We start from the raw sequence: 18723 nt of genomic DNA on the forward strand, positions 1-18723 counted from the left end.
TAATATGTGAAAATTCAAACTTACAATATATTGTATCAGAGATAAGTATTTACTTTATAAAATGTTTCCTCATTTGAGGAAAGGATTCAGAAAATAATGTATAACTTTACAGAAGCAAACGAGAATGTATGTTTGTGCCGCGTGTGCTCAGTCGTGTCCAACTCTTTCTCACCCCACGGACTGTAACTCGCCAGGCTCCTCCATCCATGGGATTCTCCAGGCAAGAATACTGGAGTGGGTTGCCATTCCCTTCTCCAGGGGATCTTCCCGACCCAGGGACAGAATCCCTGTCTCCTACATTGGCAGGTAGATTCTTTACTGCTGAGCCATCAGGGGTGCCCCCCAACACTTATTAAGGAAATAATAAATAAGCACAAGCTGGAATCAAGATTGCCGGGAGAAATATCAATCACCTCAGATTTGACACCGCCCTTATGGCAGAAAGTGAAGAGGAACTAAAAAGACTCTTGATGAAAGTGAAAGAGGAGACTGAAAAAGTTGGCTTAAAGCTCAACATTCAGAAAACAAAGATCATGGCATCTGGTCCCATCACTTCATGGGAAATAGATGGGAAACAGTGGAAACAGTGTCAGACTTTATTTTGGGGGGCCCCAAAATCACTGCAGATGGTGATTGCAGCCATGAAATTAAAAGACGCTTACTCCTTGGAAGGAAAGTTATAACCAACCAAGATAGCATATTGAAAAACAGAGACATTACTCTGCCAACAAAGGTCCGTCTAGTCAAGGCTATGGTTTTTCCAGTGGTCATGTATGGATGTGAGAGTTGGACTGTGAAGAAAGCTGAGCACCAAAGAATTGATGCTTTTGAACTGTGGTGTTGGAAAAGACTCTTGAGAGTCCTTTGGACTGCAAGGAGATCCAACCAGTCCATTCTGAAGGAGATCAGTCCTGGGTGTTCTTTGGGAGGAATGATGTTGAAGCTGAAACTCCAGTACTTTGTCCACCTCATGTGAAGAGTTGACTCATTGGAAAAGACTCTGATGCTGGGAGGGATTGGGGGCAGGAGGAGAAGGGGACGACAGAGGATGAGATGGCTGGATGGCATCACTGACTCGATGGACGTGAGTCTGAGTGAACTCCGGGAGTTGGTGATAGACATGGAGGCCGGGCGTGCTATGATTCATGGGATCGCAAAGAGTCGGACACGACTGAGCGACTGAACTGAACTGAACTGAACTGAAAGCATATACTCTAGCTTCCCAGGTGGAGCAGTGGTAAAGAATTCGCCTGCCAATGCAGGAGATGCAGGTTTGATCCCTGGGTCAGGAAGAGCCCCTGGAGAAGGGAATGGCAACCTACTCCAGGATTCTTGCCTGGAGAATCCCATGGACAGAAGAGCCTGGTGGGCTACAGTCCCTGGGGTCGCAAAGAGTCAGACATGACTTGAGTGACTAACACTTTCAATAAGTGGTATGGAGTGAATGTTTGTGTCCCCCCTAAAATTCATATGTTGAAACCTAACCCCCAATGTGATATTAGGGGGCCCTGTCAGGAGGGTGGAGTCACGGAGAGATCCCTTGCTCCTTCAGACACGGTGGGCAGTCTGCAACCCAGACGTGAGCCTTTACTAGACAGCAAATTTGCCAGTCATGATCTTGGACTTCCCAGACTCCAGAACTACGAGAAATAAATGCTTTTTGTGTACAAGCAACCCAGCCTGCGGTACTCTGTTACTGCAGCCCAGAAGGCTGAGGCCACACGCTCTTGGCTAACATTGCAGCCAGGCGCTATTCTGATTGCTTTATGAGAACTGCCTCATCCTCGTCAGGTGACCCGACTAGGTCCAACAGATGGCTGTTTAGTCACTGAGTCGTGTCTAGCTCCTTGCGACCCCATGGAGTGCAGCACACCAGGCCTCCCTGTCCTCCACTGTCTGCTGGAGTTTGCTCAGACTCACGTCCATCGAGTCAGTGATGCCATCCACACAGGTACTCTTCCACTTACAGAGGAGGAGGCGGAGCGGAGCTCCACAAAGGACTGCACCACGGCTCAGGGCACAGGGAGAGCGGGATCTACGCCCAGCGGTCTGCTGCGGAGCTGGGGCCACGGCTCCCCCTGCCTCGGAGACGCTCCTTACAGACAAGCCGCTTGAACGGCTGGGCCTCCTCTCGCCGCATAAAGCAAAGTTTGGCTAAATAAAAGGCTCCTAAAAATGCCACATGTTCCCTGAACTATTTCTGAGATTCAGCGATATATATATATATATATTAGTGCTGATGGAGCCCTTGTTTCCGCGCCCTCTGAAGACTGGGGTCTTTTCAGCGCAGGATTTTCAAGAAACTATAGATCTCATGGTGTCCGCTAGCACCACAGTGCCATCTCAAAGGCGCACAGTTTGATAAAGACAGGCCGTGGTTTCCTCTACATGCAGACCTTTCACAGGCCTCCCCCAGCTCGGACCCCTTCGTCATTACTGTAACAACACACATTCCAGTATAAGCTGTAGGGGTGTTATAAAGAGAGACAGGAAATGCAAGCCAACGATTACAAATTAACCCTTTGCCCTGATTCCGAAATATCCGAGCTCTGGCCTCACAGCAGATGGCTCTGTCCTCCTGTGGGCTCTTGGCAGCCCTTCTGAGAGCTGGCTCGGTAAAAGTGCCCAGATAGCTCCAGCTGTTCCTGAGGTCCTGACGCCAAGCATCCCGCTAAGCTACGGAACATGTCCTCCTCTACATGCCTGTAAATGCTAGGATTATATAAGCCTCTAAGCGGCTCAGGTCAACAGGTGTGCATGCGTGCTTAGTCACTTCAGTCACGTCCGACTCTTTGCGACCCCATGGACAGTAGCCCACCGGGCTCCTCTGGCCGTGGGATTCTCCAGGCAAGAATCCTGGAGTGGGTGGCCATGCCCTCCTCCGGGGTATCTTCCTGACCCAGGGGTTGAACCAGTGTCTCCTGCATTGCAGGTAGAATTCTTTCCTGCTGAGCCACCAGGCAAGCCCCTCAAGTCAGCATCACAAAGGAAACCCTCTTCCAGAGAACGCATCTAAGCGCAAGGTGGGCCTTGGGGTGTCACTGGGGCATGTGCCGTCCACAGCCCCTGCTCTTTAGACTAGGTGTTCGCTCTCCTTGATTCTGTTCAACTGCACCTTTTAAGCATCCTAATCATGTCTGTATGAGATAGAGTAAAAATTTCCAGTTTCTTTCTTCTTAAAAATTTTTATTATTGAAAATTTTCAAACTAAGACAAAGATGGGGAAATAAAATAAAACCCCACATACCTGTCACCTTATTTCAACTATCAACTCAATTCTCAATCTTTTTTTTAATATTTATTTCTTTGGCTGCACTTGTCTTAGTTATGACACGTGGGGTCTAGTTCCCTGACCAGGGATTGAACCTGGGCTGCTGCCTTGGGAGTGCAGGCTTAGCCACCAGACCACCAGGGAAGTCCCTCAGTTCTCAATCTTGTTTCATGCATATCCCTAACACGTTTCTCCCCAACATATTATTTTGATGCAGATCATAGCATAACATCTTGTCCATAAATTTTAAATTTCCAGTTTTAATAAAGTAGGGAGGGAAGAGACTATGTGCTACGAAATAAAAGAATTCACATTTCAATAATGATTCCAGTCTAAAAGAAGTACGGATGAAAATGGACTTTTAGGAAGATGTAGGCTTTTGGGGGTGAAGCCAGATGGGAGTGGGGTGCACGTAAGAGGCAGCCTCGGTCACCGAGGCCCAGGCAGGCCGCTGGCTGGAGAGGAGGCACAGGACGTCCTGACTCCATGCCGACTCCCCCCTCATCAGCCAGAGCCTCGCTGCGGGGTTAAAGGAAGGAGCGCACGAAAACGCTAAGACAGACTTCCCTGCCAGTCCAGCGGTTAAGGGGGCTCAGGTTCGATCCTTGGACAGGGAACTAAGATCCCACATGCCACACAGCTCAACCCATAAATAAATATCAATAAATACATAAAATGTTTTAAATGCTTAGAAGAGTGCCTGGTGCAGAGTAAATTTAATAAGCATGTTGCTGTTGGTGCAGCTTTCATCAGAGAAGCAGATGCTGCTGCAGGACAGGTCTGCTGTGGGGAGCCCTGGGATTGGGGTGCCAGTGGAGGGCAGAGGAGGGTGGGAGGGAGCCCCCAAGAGGGAAAGGGGAGATGAGAGCCGGATGCTGGCCTTTCTCCTCTTCCGGTGTCCAGTGGAGAGATGGTGGTGCAGGCCCAGGGCCCACATGCCCTGAGCCACCCGTGCGCAACAGCGGCGTCACCTCCAGCCATCTCCCTCACGAGAAAAGAAGGTGGGTTTGGCAACAGTTATTGTTTCTACCAGGAAAGAGAGGCCCGTTCACTGTCAACACACTGCTGCCAGCTCTCTAAATCCCAGATAACATTCATTTAATACCAAGAATATTTGGGAGAACAGTTATTAGACTCTAGCTGGCATCCTAATCATTTGAGTGGTAGTCAAAATGTCACTTCCAAAACTGTGATTTCCTTTCAGTAGCAAGAGCTCATCCTTTCCCGTGCCCTATTTTGGCTCTTCGTCAATCAGCCATCTCTGAGGGGGCTCCAGGAATGAGAAGTTCTTCTGGCACAAGAAAAGGGTTTAGCAATTACCTTCCCAGCCCAATGACACGAACCGGGTGCATGGCAGTGACAGCTGGATGATACCACAAGCAAGAAAAAGCCAACATCTATTTTTGGAATTCGAGGGTGAGCTTTAGCCTCCAAAAACCCATGGGGGAGGGGGGAATGGATAAAATAATCAGATACCCCTCAAATTTAGCCTGGAGCTGAAGTCTGAAATCCATCACTATTAAAATAGAACAAATAACACAGTGAACTTCCTCATTCACCTCTGTGGACGTGACGGTCATATCCTAAAAGTTCTCATAACCTGGATTCTTCAACCAACCAAGTAGGAAGGTTTTCTTTGCTTCATCATAGTTACTTAATGAGTCAAGTAATCATTGTGACTCCTGGCAGCTGTGTGACAATTTTTAATAATTGAACATGGTATATGATATTTCATTTTTTTTAACATTAGCAATAAAAAACTAAGCGATTTAGATTTTTTAGACCATTATCTTAAATCCATGGATTGACATAATCAGAGAACGTGCTGACCTTTGACATGATCTGTTCCTGTTCATACTTTACTAAGGATGTGGAAACAAAGCCTCGGAGAAGAGACAGAGCCTGCCCGGGGTCACATAGAGGCAGGCCTGAAATTAGAATCCAGGTTCCATGATGCTCAGCTCAGAGCCCTTATTCCTAAATTAACTAAATATATTGATAAAAGTACAAATTAAAGTACAGTTCAAGAGATCAACTCTACAAAGAGTTTGGAGCCAAGAAAAGCTTCTACAAAGGCAGGCTGATGGGACTCTCAGCTACAAATAAAAGTCCTCCCACCCAGCTTTGAGAAAATATAGACAACATCCGTCAAGGCTTGCTCAAGTTTTCTCCCCTTAAATTGGAAATAAAATTGAGCTAACCCCACATCCATGCCCCCGCTTCCCGTTTCTCTTTTTGCCCTATAACAGTGATACAGCAGAGGAGTTTCTACGCTCTGTTGCTTTGGCAAATGCTTAAATTGGAGGCCACCGCTGCCCCTGGCCACAGTGGGAGGGGTAGAGAGTGGGTTGTTTTTCAAAGGTCACAGGCTTTATTATAGAGCATGGACACTGCACGCCAGCCTCCGGCACGCTCTCCCTTCAACTGTATGAAGCAACTGGATCAAGTCTGCACAGTGATAACACTGGATTTTAAGTGTTTCTATTTAGAATCTATTAATGGAAGAGTTGGGCTTCCCAGGTGGCTCAGTGGTAAAGAAGCCGCCTGCCAATGCAGGAGACATGGGCTCTATCCCTGATCTGGGAAGACTCCCCTGGAGGAGGAAATGACAACCCACACCCGTATTCACGCCTGAAAAATTCCATGGACAGAGGAGCCTGGCAGGATACAGTCCACGGGGTCGCAAAGGGTCAGACACGACTTAACAACTGAACAGTAGCAACAACAAAGGAAGAGGCAGCCTGCTTTTCATCTAATAATCTACCTGTTTGGCCTCGTTATCGGATGCTCATTTTGTTGGGCACACAGTTCTAGATTGACCGTTGAATGCATTTTCTCAGGATTTTCTGTTTTCCATTGTAACCGCTGATTTGTTTTCCGTCAACTTGTCGTAACTTAAAAAATACTCTTTCACCTACAGGTGCTTTTTTTCTCCTTTTGTTCTTTTTATGAGAACTGTGATTTTGTGGGGTTTTTTGTTTGTTTGTTTACTCTATATCATCAAAATCCAGAATAATGTCTGATGACAGCTTCTCAATAAATACTTCTTGAATGAAAAAAAAAAAAGTTTGCACAGTGAGTGAAGGGTCCCCAGGGCTCTGTGCAAATACTGCTCCAGCCACTCTTTCACTAATGTAGTTCTTTGCTATTCTTATAAATGAATCACTTACTCAAGAAATGGGCATTTCATTCCTCAGCCCTCCTCCCTCCTCAACTGCAGTCACCTCTGGTCTTTCCATCTCCCTGGCTCCGGCCCCCGGGGACTTCAGTGTGCCCCTGAACACGTGCAAGACCTAGGGAGGGGAGTAAGGGAGCCCCAGGCTCTCCCCGGGGGTGTGTCTTATACAAAATAGGTGCGCGATGAATGCTTGAATACAGAGCCAGTGTCAGGATCTATTCTCTCAGATGGCCTGTAAGGTGTGTGTATGTGGCCGGGGCGGGGGTGGGGGCGGGGGGGCTGGCACCGACAGACAAGGAGGCACTGTGAGAAGCGCAGTCAAATACGAAGAACCCAGAGTTGATGTCACATCAGAAACGATGAAGAGTCAAAGCAATCTTGAAAAAGAGCAATGCTGGAAAACACAGTTTCCCAGTTTTAAAGCTTATCATAAAGCCATAGCAACGAAAACAGACCGATAGGGCAGAACGGAAGCCTTGAAACAAACCCACACATCTGCTGCCTAATGGACTGTTGACAAGGGCACCAGATTCAACCAGTGGGGGAAAAATAGCCTCTAAGACAATGTTGCCAGGAAAACTGAATTTCCACATGTAAGAGAATGAAGTTGGAGCCCCACCTGACACCATATACAAAAATTAGCTCAAAATGGGTCAACAACCTAAACATATGAGCAAAATCCATACAGTTTCTTAAAAAATTTTTTAAAAACCCAGAAAATTCTTATAGGAAAATATAGGTAAAAATCCTCATGACCTTGGATTTGGCAATGGATTCTTAGATATGACACCAAAGCAAGAGCAACAAAAGAAAACAAATCAGTACACGAGGCTTCACTGGAACTGGAAACTTGTGCGCATCAAAGAACATTATCAAGAAAGAAAAAGACAACCTGCTGAATGGGAAAATATGCTTGCAAATCATATATCTGCTAAGACTTTTACCTGTACTAAATAAAGAACTCCTATAACTCAGCAACAAAAAGACAAACAACCCAACTTAAACACAGGCAAAGGTCCTGAACAGACATTTGTCCAGAGAAGACACACAAATGCCAAACACGCGCCTGAAAAGATGCTCAACATCAGCAGCAGCAGGCAAACACACGTGAGCTACCGTCTCTGTTACTAGAACGGCCATATAGAGTGAACAAAAAACAAAAAATAACAAGTGTTGGTGAGGAATTTGAATCCTTGTGCCTTTCTGTTTGGAATGCAAAATGGTGCAGCTGCTGTGAAAAACTGTTCAGTAGTTCTTCAGAAAGTTAAAAAAGAATTACCATATGACCTGGCAATTTCACTCTTGAATATAAGAAAACAGGAACTCAGACACGTGTCTACTAGTGTCCACAGCAGCATTATTCACAATAGCTAAAATGTGAAAACAATCCACGTGTCCATCAATAGAAGAATGAACAAAATTGGCATATACACACAATGGAATACTACTCAGCTATAAAAAGGAATGAAGTTTTGATAGACGCTATCAGATATATCATTATGACATAGTTGAACCTTGAAAACACTAGACTACAAAATCAGTCAGAAACAAAATATTAGTATTGCATGATTCCATTTATATAATGTACCCAGAATAGGCAAAATTCAGACACAGCAATTAGAGGTACCAGGTTATGGAAGCTGTGGGAATGGGGAGTATTGCTTAGCAGATAACGAGTTTCTATTTGGGATGAGGATCAAGTCTGGAAACAGACATAATAGTTACACAGCACTGTGAATCTGGTTAATGCCGCTGAATTATACATTTTTAAAAGGTTAATATGGCATTAAGGCAAACAATTATTTCCTTGAGGGCTGTAAGAAGAGAACAATGAAGCTTAATTTAAAAACATATTCATATCGGTGGGGTTGTAGGTACCAGTGTCCATGCAGTGGCTGAGATTCTTAGGGGCAGGACTGTCAATAAAAATGATGTAGCTGATCCCTCTTGAGGTTGACCCCCAAAGCCGGACCAGAGCTGGGATCCGTACCAGTCAGTGTTCTGCCCCAAGTGGGGCCCAGCTCTTCCTCTGTGACCCAGTTCCCAAGTAAATGACCTTTAACCTTTGGGCCGACCTCTGGAAGCTACACTCATTGCACATCCAGAGACAGTTTACCCACAAACCAAAGAAAAGCAGGATGAGAATGTCCATTGGTTTTGAAGGACTGGGTGATTTAGCAAGTTGTTATTGGGTACCTATAATAAACCAAGGCTTCCCCAGTGGCTCGGCAGTAAAGAATATGCCTGTAATGCAGGAGGCACAGGAGACAAGGGTTTGATCCCTGGGTTAGGAAGATCCCCTAGAGAAGGAAATGGCAACCCATTCCAGTATTCTTGCTGGAAAAATCCCATGGACAGAGGAGCCTGGCAGGCTCTAGTCCGTGGGGTCACAAAGTCGGACACGACTTAAGTGACTGACGACATAAACCAAACAATCTGTCTTCACGTCTCAGAAGTCTGTGGCTCCCAGTCCATCAGGCCACCCTGATGCCTTCTGGAGACCCCGGCACGTAGGTCAAGGCTGGGTTTCTGCAGAGTGGGGCTGCACGACAGACCAAACGCTAATGTGAACTAACAAATGGTAGGCCGGTTAGGCAGCTTTCGTTAGACCTTCAAGTGTTTCTCACGAGGCTCCCTGATTAAATAAGTGCTTGGGGGGTAGGGATGTGTAAATGTCCCTTTGGTACCAGCCAGACATTTCTACCCACAGAACTACAGAGTTGTTGAGATTTACCATAAACAAATGAACATGAGTTCAATGGGAAAGATAAAAATACCATTTCTGTCTTTAAAGCTGCCATGTCTATGTAGAGGGGATACACACACCCTTCACAAAAGACCCCAGAACGTTCCGTTAAAATGGAGCCATTAATAGTCAAGAAACAAACCTCCTTAGCAGCTTGGGTTCATTCTCAAAAACGAGGAAAGTGGTGCTTGTCGCTTTACTTTTAATAGCACAGGTTGTCATGCCAACTAGCACTGCTGTTCAAATTGAACAGGGAGAAAAGAAGTGTTCCTTCCTACACAAGCCTTTCAGCAGGGCTCACATGAGCCTTTTTGTTTTTATTTATTTGGCTGCGCTGGGTCTTAGCTGTGGCATGTGGCATCTAGCTCCCTGACCAGGGATCGAGCCCGGGCCCCCTGCGTTGGGAGCACAGAGTATTAGCCGCTGGGCCACCAGGGCAGTTCCCACATGAGTCTTTAAAAACACACAGACTCCTAGCACTGGAGGGACCGCAACCATCGCGCTTGCATTTAAGCCTGTCAGGATGAGGGTGGATTTTCCTTTGGTTTGAATTCCCTCTGTACACCATGCTCCTCACCAGGGTCTGGCTGAATAGCACCCGAGAGAAAGAAAGGCATGGTGTGGGGCCTTCTTGAGATGCGAGAAGAGACTTCTGTCTCAAACAACAGAGCCAGAGAGGAGAGTGGCTCTGCTCCCTGAGTAAGCAGAGTTCTTTCGTTTTTTAATTTTTAGATTTTTATTTTGGCCATGCTGTGCAGCGGGAGTGTGGGACCTTACTTCCCCAACCAAGTATTGAACCCGCGCCCCCTGCATTAAGAAGCATGGAGTCTTAACCACTGGACCGCCCGGGAAGTCCCCAAGCACAGCTCTTAAAGGGTAGGGTCTGCACAGCACTTACAATGCACGCAAAGGTGTCAGTGACAGGAGGGGCGAGGAGGAGACGGGCTGGGAGCCGAGGCAGTCACCCCGGCCTCTTCCTGCTGGCAGGAGGACCTGGGTCAGCAGGTCCTGACGCAGGAGTGTTGCTGTTGCTTGGGGACAAGAAAAGGGAGGAGGGGGTGAGCAGGAGGCAAGACCACCTCTCTCACAGCAGCCTGGTGGTGGTGACTCCTCTGTTCATGAAAGGTCCCAGCCGGCACAAAGATGACCCCTGCATTTCGGGGCCTGGCAACCCGCCTCCACACTTTCCACCCGGGGTCCTCTCCTCCTCTCCGCCCTCCCGCCTCCCTGACCTTGATGGTAAGGCTGTCCCTCTGCTCTTAGATGTTTTAACTCCTCTCAGGCCTTGTGGAGCCAATTCCCACACTGGCTGCTGCAATCCTCCCTGGTGGCCAACCGGCCAGCTCCGCTGCACCTGGTCTAACTTTCGCCTGCAATCAACACGCCTTCACTGTCCAGCCTTCCCTAACTGGCTGCCTCTCCACGTGCTTGTTCCTGATGACTGGAAGTTTCTGGAAAGATTGGATCACTCCTGTGTAATAAGCTGCTTCCCCGGTGCCAGGCAAGTCCTGTGCAGAGTGGCAGGGACAACGTGGCAGGATGCAGGTGCCATTTAATGCAATCTACGCGCTGGGCTCTGTTCTGAGCCCTTTGCACGGATTAGCAAACAAGCCTCAGAATGATATGAGATGCGTGTGAGTATTATCCCTATTTTACAGAAGGTGAGACTGAGGCATAAGAGGTTAATGACTTGCTGGAATCATAAAACTAGTAAGTGGCAAATCAGGAACTCAAACCCAAGCTCTCCGATTTTAGGGCCTGGGTCCAGAACACATGAGATGGCTGACTTAGGTTTGGGGGTTGAGGTGGCTGGGCTGGGGTGGGGGTGTCGATAGAGGGGAGAAGAATGATTGGGAATATTCACAATAAAACACCTATAATATTATTCCATTCCTTGAAACTTACAAAGATGTACATGTATTTATTCAATAAGGCATAGGTTCAAAATTATAACAAAACTATTATGTAACATTATTAAAGGCAAAATTTAGGAATATCCTAAATGACTATAAACCAGCAACTGGTTACATAAATTTTAGTACACTCAAACAATGGAATACTATACAGCTATATAAAATGATGAAGTTATATATAGTCACTGCCTATATCTATTTTTGAATAAAAGTTTCATGAAGTGTAAAAAACAGAGAAATATGAAAAAACTGATCTCTAAAATGTCAATGGGCACTCAACTATCTCTAAAGAGTGGGATTCTCTGACTTTTTCCTTTCCATATTGTATATATTGTTCAACTCTTCAAGGAGTCTGCTGGGCTGCTGCCTATGGCAGGAAGACCATGAAGTCAATTTCATTCTAGGAGGAAAATGAAAGCAAAACAAAATAAAAAGAGGGAGAAAAAGAAGGGGCAAGGGGAAAAGCCATGAAATGTTTTTCAACAGACAGTGTTTGAGAAAGATCACTGTGGTGATGATGCACGAGATGAAGATGGGATATCAACCATCACAGCATGAACGAGAATCACTAAAAAAAGAAGGAGCAATGTAGGAAGTTTAAAGCCTAGCTGCCCAGAGCAGCACTATTTGTAACAGTCAAATGCCTGGCAACTGATAAATGGAGAAACAAATCTCAGTGTATCCTTACGATGGAATGTTATCAGCCAAGAGGATGGATTCATGTTAAAAGACAGAAGAACCTTAAAACATTAGGTGGGTGAAAGAAGTATAATAAGCTCAAAAGATCATATACTGGATGACTCTATTCATATGAAATACAGTCAGTCACCTACATATGAACCTTCAAGTTACAAACTTTCAAAGACGCAAATGTGTGTCCCATCAGTGCCAAGTGTGAGTGAAAGTGCAGCCTGCCCTCCATCTCCCATCGCTGACGACCCTTCAGCTCTACCATCTCCCACCTCCTCTCCCTCCTCCAGTCAGTAACTCTTCCTGCCTGTTCACTTGATGGCCAGCCTCTCTATGCCAGTGGTTGTACGTACTAGTATATTTTCAAGGTACTGCACTGTAAAATTTAAAATGTTCTGCTATTTTTCTTTTAATGTATTATTTGTGTGAAAGGTATTATAAACCTATTACAGTACAGTACTATATAGCTAATTGTGTTAGTTGGTATCTAGACTCACTATGTTGGACTTACGAACATGCTCTCTGAACGGAACTCCTTTGTATGTTGGGGACTTATTATATTCAAAATAGCCAAATTCACAGAGTCACAATTCAGATTAGCAGCTGACAGGGCTTGGCAGGAAGGAGAAATGATGAACAAATACTTATGGGGATGGGGTTTCCTTTCAGGGTGATGAAAATGTTTTGAAATTGGAGGTGATGACTGCCCAACAGCAGGAAAGTATTAAATGCCACTGCATTGAACCTTCTAAAATGGCTAAGTATACGTTTTATAAATTTACCTCAATTAAAAAAAATTCACTTAGCCTTTTAACCTAAAGTCCTCAGAAAATGGAAGGGTAAATGAGAAGAAGGAAAAACGAAAGAAAGAAAACAGCAGCAAATGAGGGAAGCAGGACAGATTAAGTAGGACCTGAGAGCAAAGGGGGGTTGTCTGGTCAACCAAGGGTGGGCCGAGCCCCTGTCCCCAGGAGGAGAGCTCTCCAAAGACAGGCCTGGCCTGCGAGATGCTCTGCGAGTTCGCCTTCCTCCCACGACAGCCCTACTTAGATCTGAGACAACGGGGATACCAAATGTTTGCTGGGTAAAGCTCCATCTGCAAGCCCAAGTAGAAATAGCAAGAAAAACTAAGGCCGAGGATTCAAATCCTTCATGACTGTATGCAGAACCTGCACAGAGACTCTCCCAACATCAGGGACCCCAGATGGTTAGTGCCTGCTGCTTTGGCTGTCTCCTCTTCTGGACTAGGGGTCACTCACCCACAGGGACCCCACCTTGATCAAGATACTGCGCCCCCAGCCCTAATCACAGCCCCCGGCACAGAATCAGGGCCTGCATACATATGGGATTAAAAAAATGAATGCCCTCCATTTTATATATTTGATCCACTGACTTACATTTTTAATGGGTAAAACACTGACATGGTACAAAATTCAAAAGGCTCCAAAGGCTCCCACTGTTCTGCTCCAGCCCCTTCAAATCAACCCCGCACTGTCTCCACAGGGTCCATGTGACCAGTGCGGTGAAATTCTGAATCAAGGCTCTGCCAACCAACCAGACTACCCAGTGACTTGAGTGTCAGGGCACGACCACGGGACAAGGCGAGGCGTGATGTCAAGGTGAAAGCTATCTGGCTGAAAACGCGGTCCCAGGATTCCGCGCCAGGCGGAAGCACATGCCAGGGAGCCTCCGCCTCACAGACAAATGCCGCTAGGTGACAGCCGTCCCCCCAGAGCCATTCGTGGCACGAGAATAAGCCTGCAGGCAGGGGCCGTCCAGCCCGTCCGCCACGCCGGCCACCCCGGCCTCCTCACACCTGTTTCGGACAGAGGCGGATTTCAAGCCGGGGACCAGTTCTGTGGCCCCGTGATGGGAGGAGAGGGGTCGTGCAAGCCCCACGCAGCCTTGGACGCCGAGAGACTTTTAGTGGTTGTCGGGGCAGGGAGGGAAGTTCACCTTAAAAGAACTCAGCTGTGAGCTGCCTGGCTCTCTCCCTGCAGATGGGCTCCTTGGTGGAGGCGGTGGACAGGAACTCAGGCGGCCAGGAGGAGAGGGTCCCTGGGAGTCAAAGCCCCCGGGGTGATGAAGAACCCGGGCCCACCCCAAGCCTGGGACGTGCCCGGGTGTGCACTTTGGGACAGGAACATCTGGACTCATCGCTTCATCTGAGCCAGATTGCGAGGGGCTTTTTTTTTTTTTTCTGAAGCCTGAGTAACGGTCGCCCTGTATAGTCACCAAACCAAAGGCTAAAAAAAGATGGGAGCCACGCAGGCTCGTCTGTTCCCCGAGGCTCCTGCTTAAAGAGGCGGTGCACCGGCAGGCTACAGGGTGAGCCGGGCGCCGGTCCGACGTCAGCCAATCTGTTACAGTATTTCATTCCCTGTCCGCGTGCCCAGAGGCTGTTGCAACGCGTATAAATTTAGAAGAAACAAGATAAATACCGTGGAAAGGTTCATTTGAACAAAAGGAGTGGTTTTTCTTTCCTCCTTTTCTTTTTACTCCACTGGAGAAGAGATAAAGTGGTCCTGTGACTGAGTTAGCCTCTCGGGGGGTAGATCTGGTGTTCTGGGCAGTCCCTCAATAACGCATAAGCATGGCCTCCGACTAACCAGCTTCTCCTGAAACTGTAAAACAGTCCAGCTTCCAGCCTGAATGTCTCCTAGCAGCTGAGGGAATGAGGCGGCAACGATATCTACAAGCAACTGGGGTCTCCTCAAAATGAGCGAAAGACTACACGTGAAGGCACCGTTTACTCTCCCTTAAGCCTGCACCGGCGCACCCGACGCACCCTGGGCCGGAAGTCCCGGCTCACCTGACACACGTTGGGCCGGAAGTCCCGGCTCACTCGACGCACGCTGGGCCGGAAGTCGTTAGTGCGCCAGGAGTTATGCCTCAATACTTGACATAAAATAAAACCAGCTTTACAAGGAAATTAATATCACAGGTCGGAGAATGGGGATCAGTGTGGAAATCACACTGAAGAAGAAAGTGCCTGAGAAACGCTCGCTTTCTCTTACACACAAACTCACCCCCAGTGGGTTTATGGACCACCAGTAGGAACTGAGCACAAGTGAATTCTACCACCGCATTGTGCAGCCTGATGCCCATTTTGCAGAGAAGGAAACCAAAGTTAGATGAGGGGCCCGAGGGTACATGGCTGCCAGTGAGGCGGGCGGTGTGTGTGTGTGTGTGTGTGTGTGTGTATGTGTGAAGACCAGGTAGCCCAGGTCCTCCAGCACTCACACCGCCAGCACCACCCACTGCCTGGAAGTCAACCAGACTCAAGGGCTGTACCTCTGACAGCATCTCATACTGGCCTCTTCTTCCAAGAGCAATGGTCAGTAAATCATAGACCACAGATGCACTCTGTAAACTGATGAGACGGTCGCTCTTGTGCTCAGGTATCCTGCTCAGCACAGCGTCCCGGTTGGCCTGAAAACAACACGGAAAAGAGAAGCAGATGGTGAGCTGGCCATGCACACAGCTATCGCTTTGTGCAGGGAAGCCATTCAGGGCCTGCTGCCCCTGAGAGCTTGCCGAGGGCCTGGGGACAAGGGCACGAGTGAGTAAGGGGTCGTTTACTCAAGATCCCCAGAGCACCGCAGGACTCAGAAGGCCTGGAGGGCACTTGTCCGCATTGGCAGGCGCCTGGAGGAAGCTTCAGGAGTGGATGCAAAGCACAGTGGTTTCTCCTGGGCTCAGGTTCACAGCCAGCCACGCAGCGGACACAGCTGCGCTCCGGGGCAGCAGAATCATCCATCAGATGAAGCCCTGCCATGTCTCACTTATGGATCCTGCTTCTCCTCTACATGAAAGAGCAGGAGAAAATCCCCAGCCCCACACTTCCATTGCCAAACGGTGTTATCAGGGCACATCAGTCCTACAGAGATGTATCTTTCCCTCTCTCACCCAAGCAACATTCAAATCTCTGTATGATAGCTTCACTGGAAAAGACTACAAACACTCCTTCAACTTTGTTCAGGGAAGCACAGAACAGATGTAGAAGAGAAAGTAAGAAGCAAACAGACTTTGGTTTTTAAAGATGTTAGCGCAAAGGACTGGGGAGAACAAGGAGGCTTGTCTATTTCACACCCCCACTGCTCAGCACAGAAATACCGCAGGCGCATTCAAGCTTATTCATCTCATTTATCTAGAAATCAACTGCTCTCCATGGCAACTTGTTTTCATTACTTTTGCAATTACTCCACCAATTCCTCCAAACACATCACATGTACTGGAGACTCTAAACGTAGCTCATTTTCCTTTTCTCCCTAACAGGGAGTTCAGTACCAATAAAGTTAGACTTTGCCTGTCTTCTTTTCCTTCTAATTAACAGAAGGCTCAAGACCTAGCCATCCCTAGGAACACAGAAAGGGCCCTTCCATTTTCCCTGTGAAACTGGCTCTCGAGAGACCAGGGTCCCTGGTCTTGGCAGCCCAGCGTTTACCTTCCAGCCTGACACTTGGAAAAGCCATGCACACACCTTCTCAGTCACTAATGAGACAGATGCTTTCTTTTGTGTGAGTCCAAGGCATGGACTTGTAGCCTCCTGTCAGTACTTACTCATTTTAAAACTCCTTCCTCTTAAATGTCAAAGACAAATAAGAAATATATAAGACAGGCCACTTCCTACAAAGTGAGTCATCTCTTATGGAAACAAGCCTGCTTTTTAAAATTTCATTGTAAGTTTTTCTGGTTAGGAATGCCTTTGGAGCCAACAAAAGAAGCTGTGAGGGAAATAGGGCCTGCTACCAGTGGTCTCATTTGATTTATTTCCTCCAAATGTTCCATATTGAGACCGACCTGGGACAGAAGGGAACACAACAAAACATCATTTAAGAAAGATTTTCAGGTTATGCCAAACGTGTTCCTTTTTTCTTTTTAAAAAGAAAGTCTATCAGTGCCTTTTGATTAAAAAGGTACAGTACAGAATCTCAAGCAGGTCCACAAATAATAAACATCCCAGAATGCTGTCTCAGTGGTAACTGTGCTAAATTACAGTTCTGATAACTCCCTTCTCCTGGAGAAACTAATTTGATTTGAGGTAAGAACACAGTTCAACTCCAAATGAGTTCCTGTAGGCAGAGGGACCATTGACAAATTTATGTTTCTAAGTTAAAATCAGGACCAGAGGAGAATACAGTTTTCTCAGACACACATACACACACACAACACAGCAATTCTCATTTTGGTTCTGAAATTGAGCACATCTATTTTCTGTCTAAAAACTGGAAGAAAAAAAAATCAAGGGACATGAAAAAAGGCTTCCAAAGGCAACTTAATTTAGATTTCTACCTACGTAACCATGGAATGATTTACAGGGAGAACATAACCGTCCTGGTTGGCAAACCTCGTCCTTCTTATTTACTGTCATCATTTGGATTTCATCATCCTCTGAAGAGATTTTCTGGAAATTAAATATGACAGAGTCAAATTTGACTGCCTCAAGGGGATCTGAAATTTGAGTATTATTAGGGTCTATCACTGCAGTGAGGGAGCAGGAGAGTTAGACGTCACTCCCAAGGCATTGACTCTGAGAGCATGCATTTTAGAGATGTCACCAGCTTTCCCAAATTCCAAACTGCAATGCACACAGCCTGACAACAGAACACAAATTTTCAATCAGAATTGTCCAAGAGATCGAAAGTGTATGGTCACCATGCTCTCAGGACTTTTCCACTGTCACTAACCGAGTTTGCCCAAAGGAAGCTAAATACCAGGTTGTGAAGAGCCCCGTGAGGAGGAGGGAATGGCAGTGAGCACTCCCCCCGCCCCATCCACCCGCCACAGAACCAGCGACGGAGCACAGCGAGATCTGCTCGTCTGAATACCAGTTACAGGAGGCCACAGGTGCTGGCCTGTGCACATATGCGCCTCCGCGACTGTGCCAAGGCAGAGGAGAGGATGTAAATGACACCATCCGCAGTCACCAGCTGACAGTCAAGGAAAGATGAGCCATGGAGGCGACCTGTATCCTTCAGAGGAAGTGGGGCCAATGACGTCAAAGGGCTTCCAAATAAAAAGATGCGGTAACTCAAGCAGTCTCCCTGTTGTAAACATCTCAGGGCCATTTCACAGAAAAAGAAAACCCAAAGCTTTAAATTAAGGCAAGAAACCTACCCTCCCTGCCCAACCCCAGCCTCTTCTGCCCCTTTTTCACTCAGCACCCGTTTCTAAGTCTTCTTCCCTGGAATATTTCCTGCCTCCATTTAAACTGTAAGCTTGGAGTAGAGGGGACCACCTTCTCTTGTTTTAGTTACACCTCCTTTTTCTCCTTGTTTTTCCTCCTGCCTGCCCAGCAGGTTGGGAGTTACAGGAGACAGGATGTCTGCTAGAAGGAACAGGAGGCCACTGAAGGATGCCTCTAGTCCCTCGTCTAAATGAGTAGGTGGGCACAGGACCTTCCAAGCCCCAAGGCTTGCTGTTCTGCTCAGGTGCTCAGCACACATCATTTACGTGCCAAGGTATTAACTACTATGACCCATATTACTCTGGCATGCTTCAAGCTGGGCTGTCACGCCTAGCGAAGTGCCGAGAAGAAACCCAGTAAATGATGAACGATGAAATTCTAGACCTAAATTCGATCTCCTGGCCAAACACTAAGAAAACATCTCAAAGGAATCTGATGGTCTGGCAAAAACTCCCTCCCAACAGCAGAGCCGGGTAACAGAGTGGGCTCTCCTGGCCTGGGACTCTGCAATGCCTGGGGAACAGGTGGGGGATTGGAGAGAGGACCTGGGTGGGAACACAGGCAGGTTCATCAGGCTGCTGCTACGGAAACCAGAGGTTCAATACAGCCAGTGTTTCACCCCCAGATTCTCCCTCCCACCAAGGCAAATGAAGAGGGCTCATAAAGGTTTACCCTTGAGGGCTTCTCCCCGCCCCCCACCAATTTAAGTTTCCCCTGATGGTCATTTTAGGTGTA

General features: G+C 47.2%; 1 protein-coding gene across 7 annotated transcripts in view; it reads right to left on the reverse strand.

Annotated features, from left to right (window-relative positions):
* TTC7B (tetratricopeptide repeat domain 7B) overlaps positions 1-18723 on the reverse strand; it is a 277951-nt gene that overhangs the window by 103713 nt on the left and 155515 nt on the right. For all 7 annotated transcript variants that reach the window (XM_061429699.1, XM_061429701.1, XM_061429698.1 and 4 more), the window contains one exon: positions 15093-15230. In XM_061429699.1, coding sequence (XP_061285683.1) covers positions 15093-15230 — 138 coding nt within the window. The remainder of the gene's footprint in view (positions 1-15092; positions 15231-18723) is intronic.

This window comes from Bos javanicus, chromosome 10 (assembly GCF_032452875.1).
Source record: "Bos javanicus breed banteng chromosome 10, ARS-OSU_banteng_1.0, whole genome shotgun sequence".
NCBI lineage: Eukaryota > Metazoa > Chordata > Mammalia > Artiodactyla > Bovidae > Bos > Bos javanicus.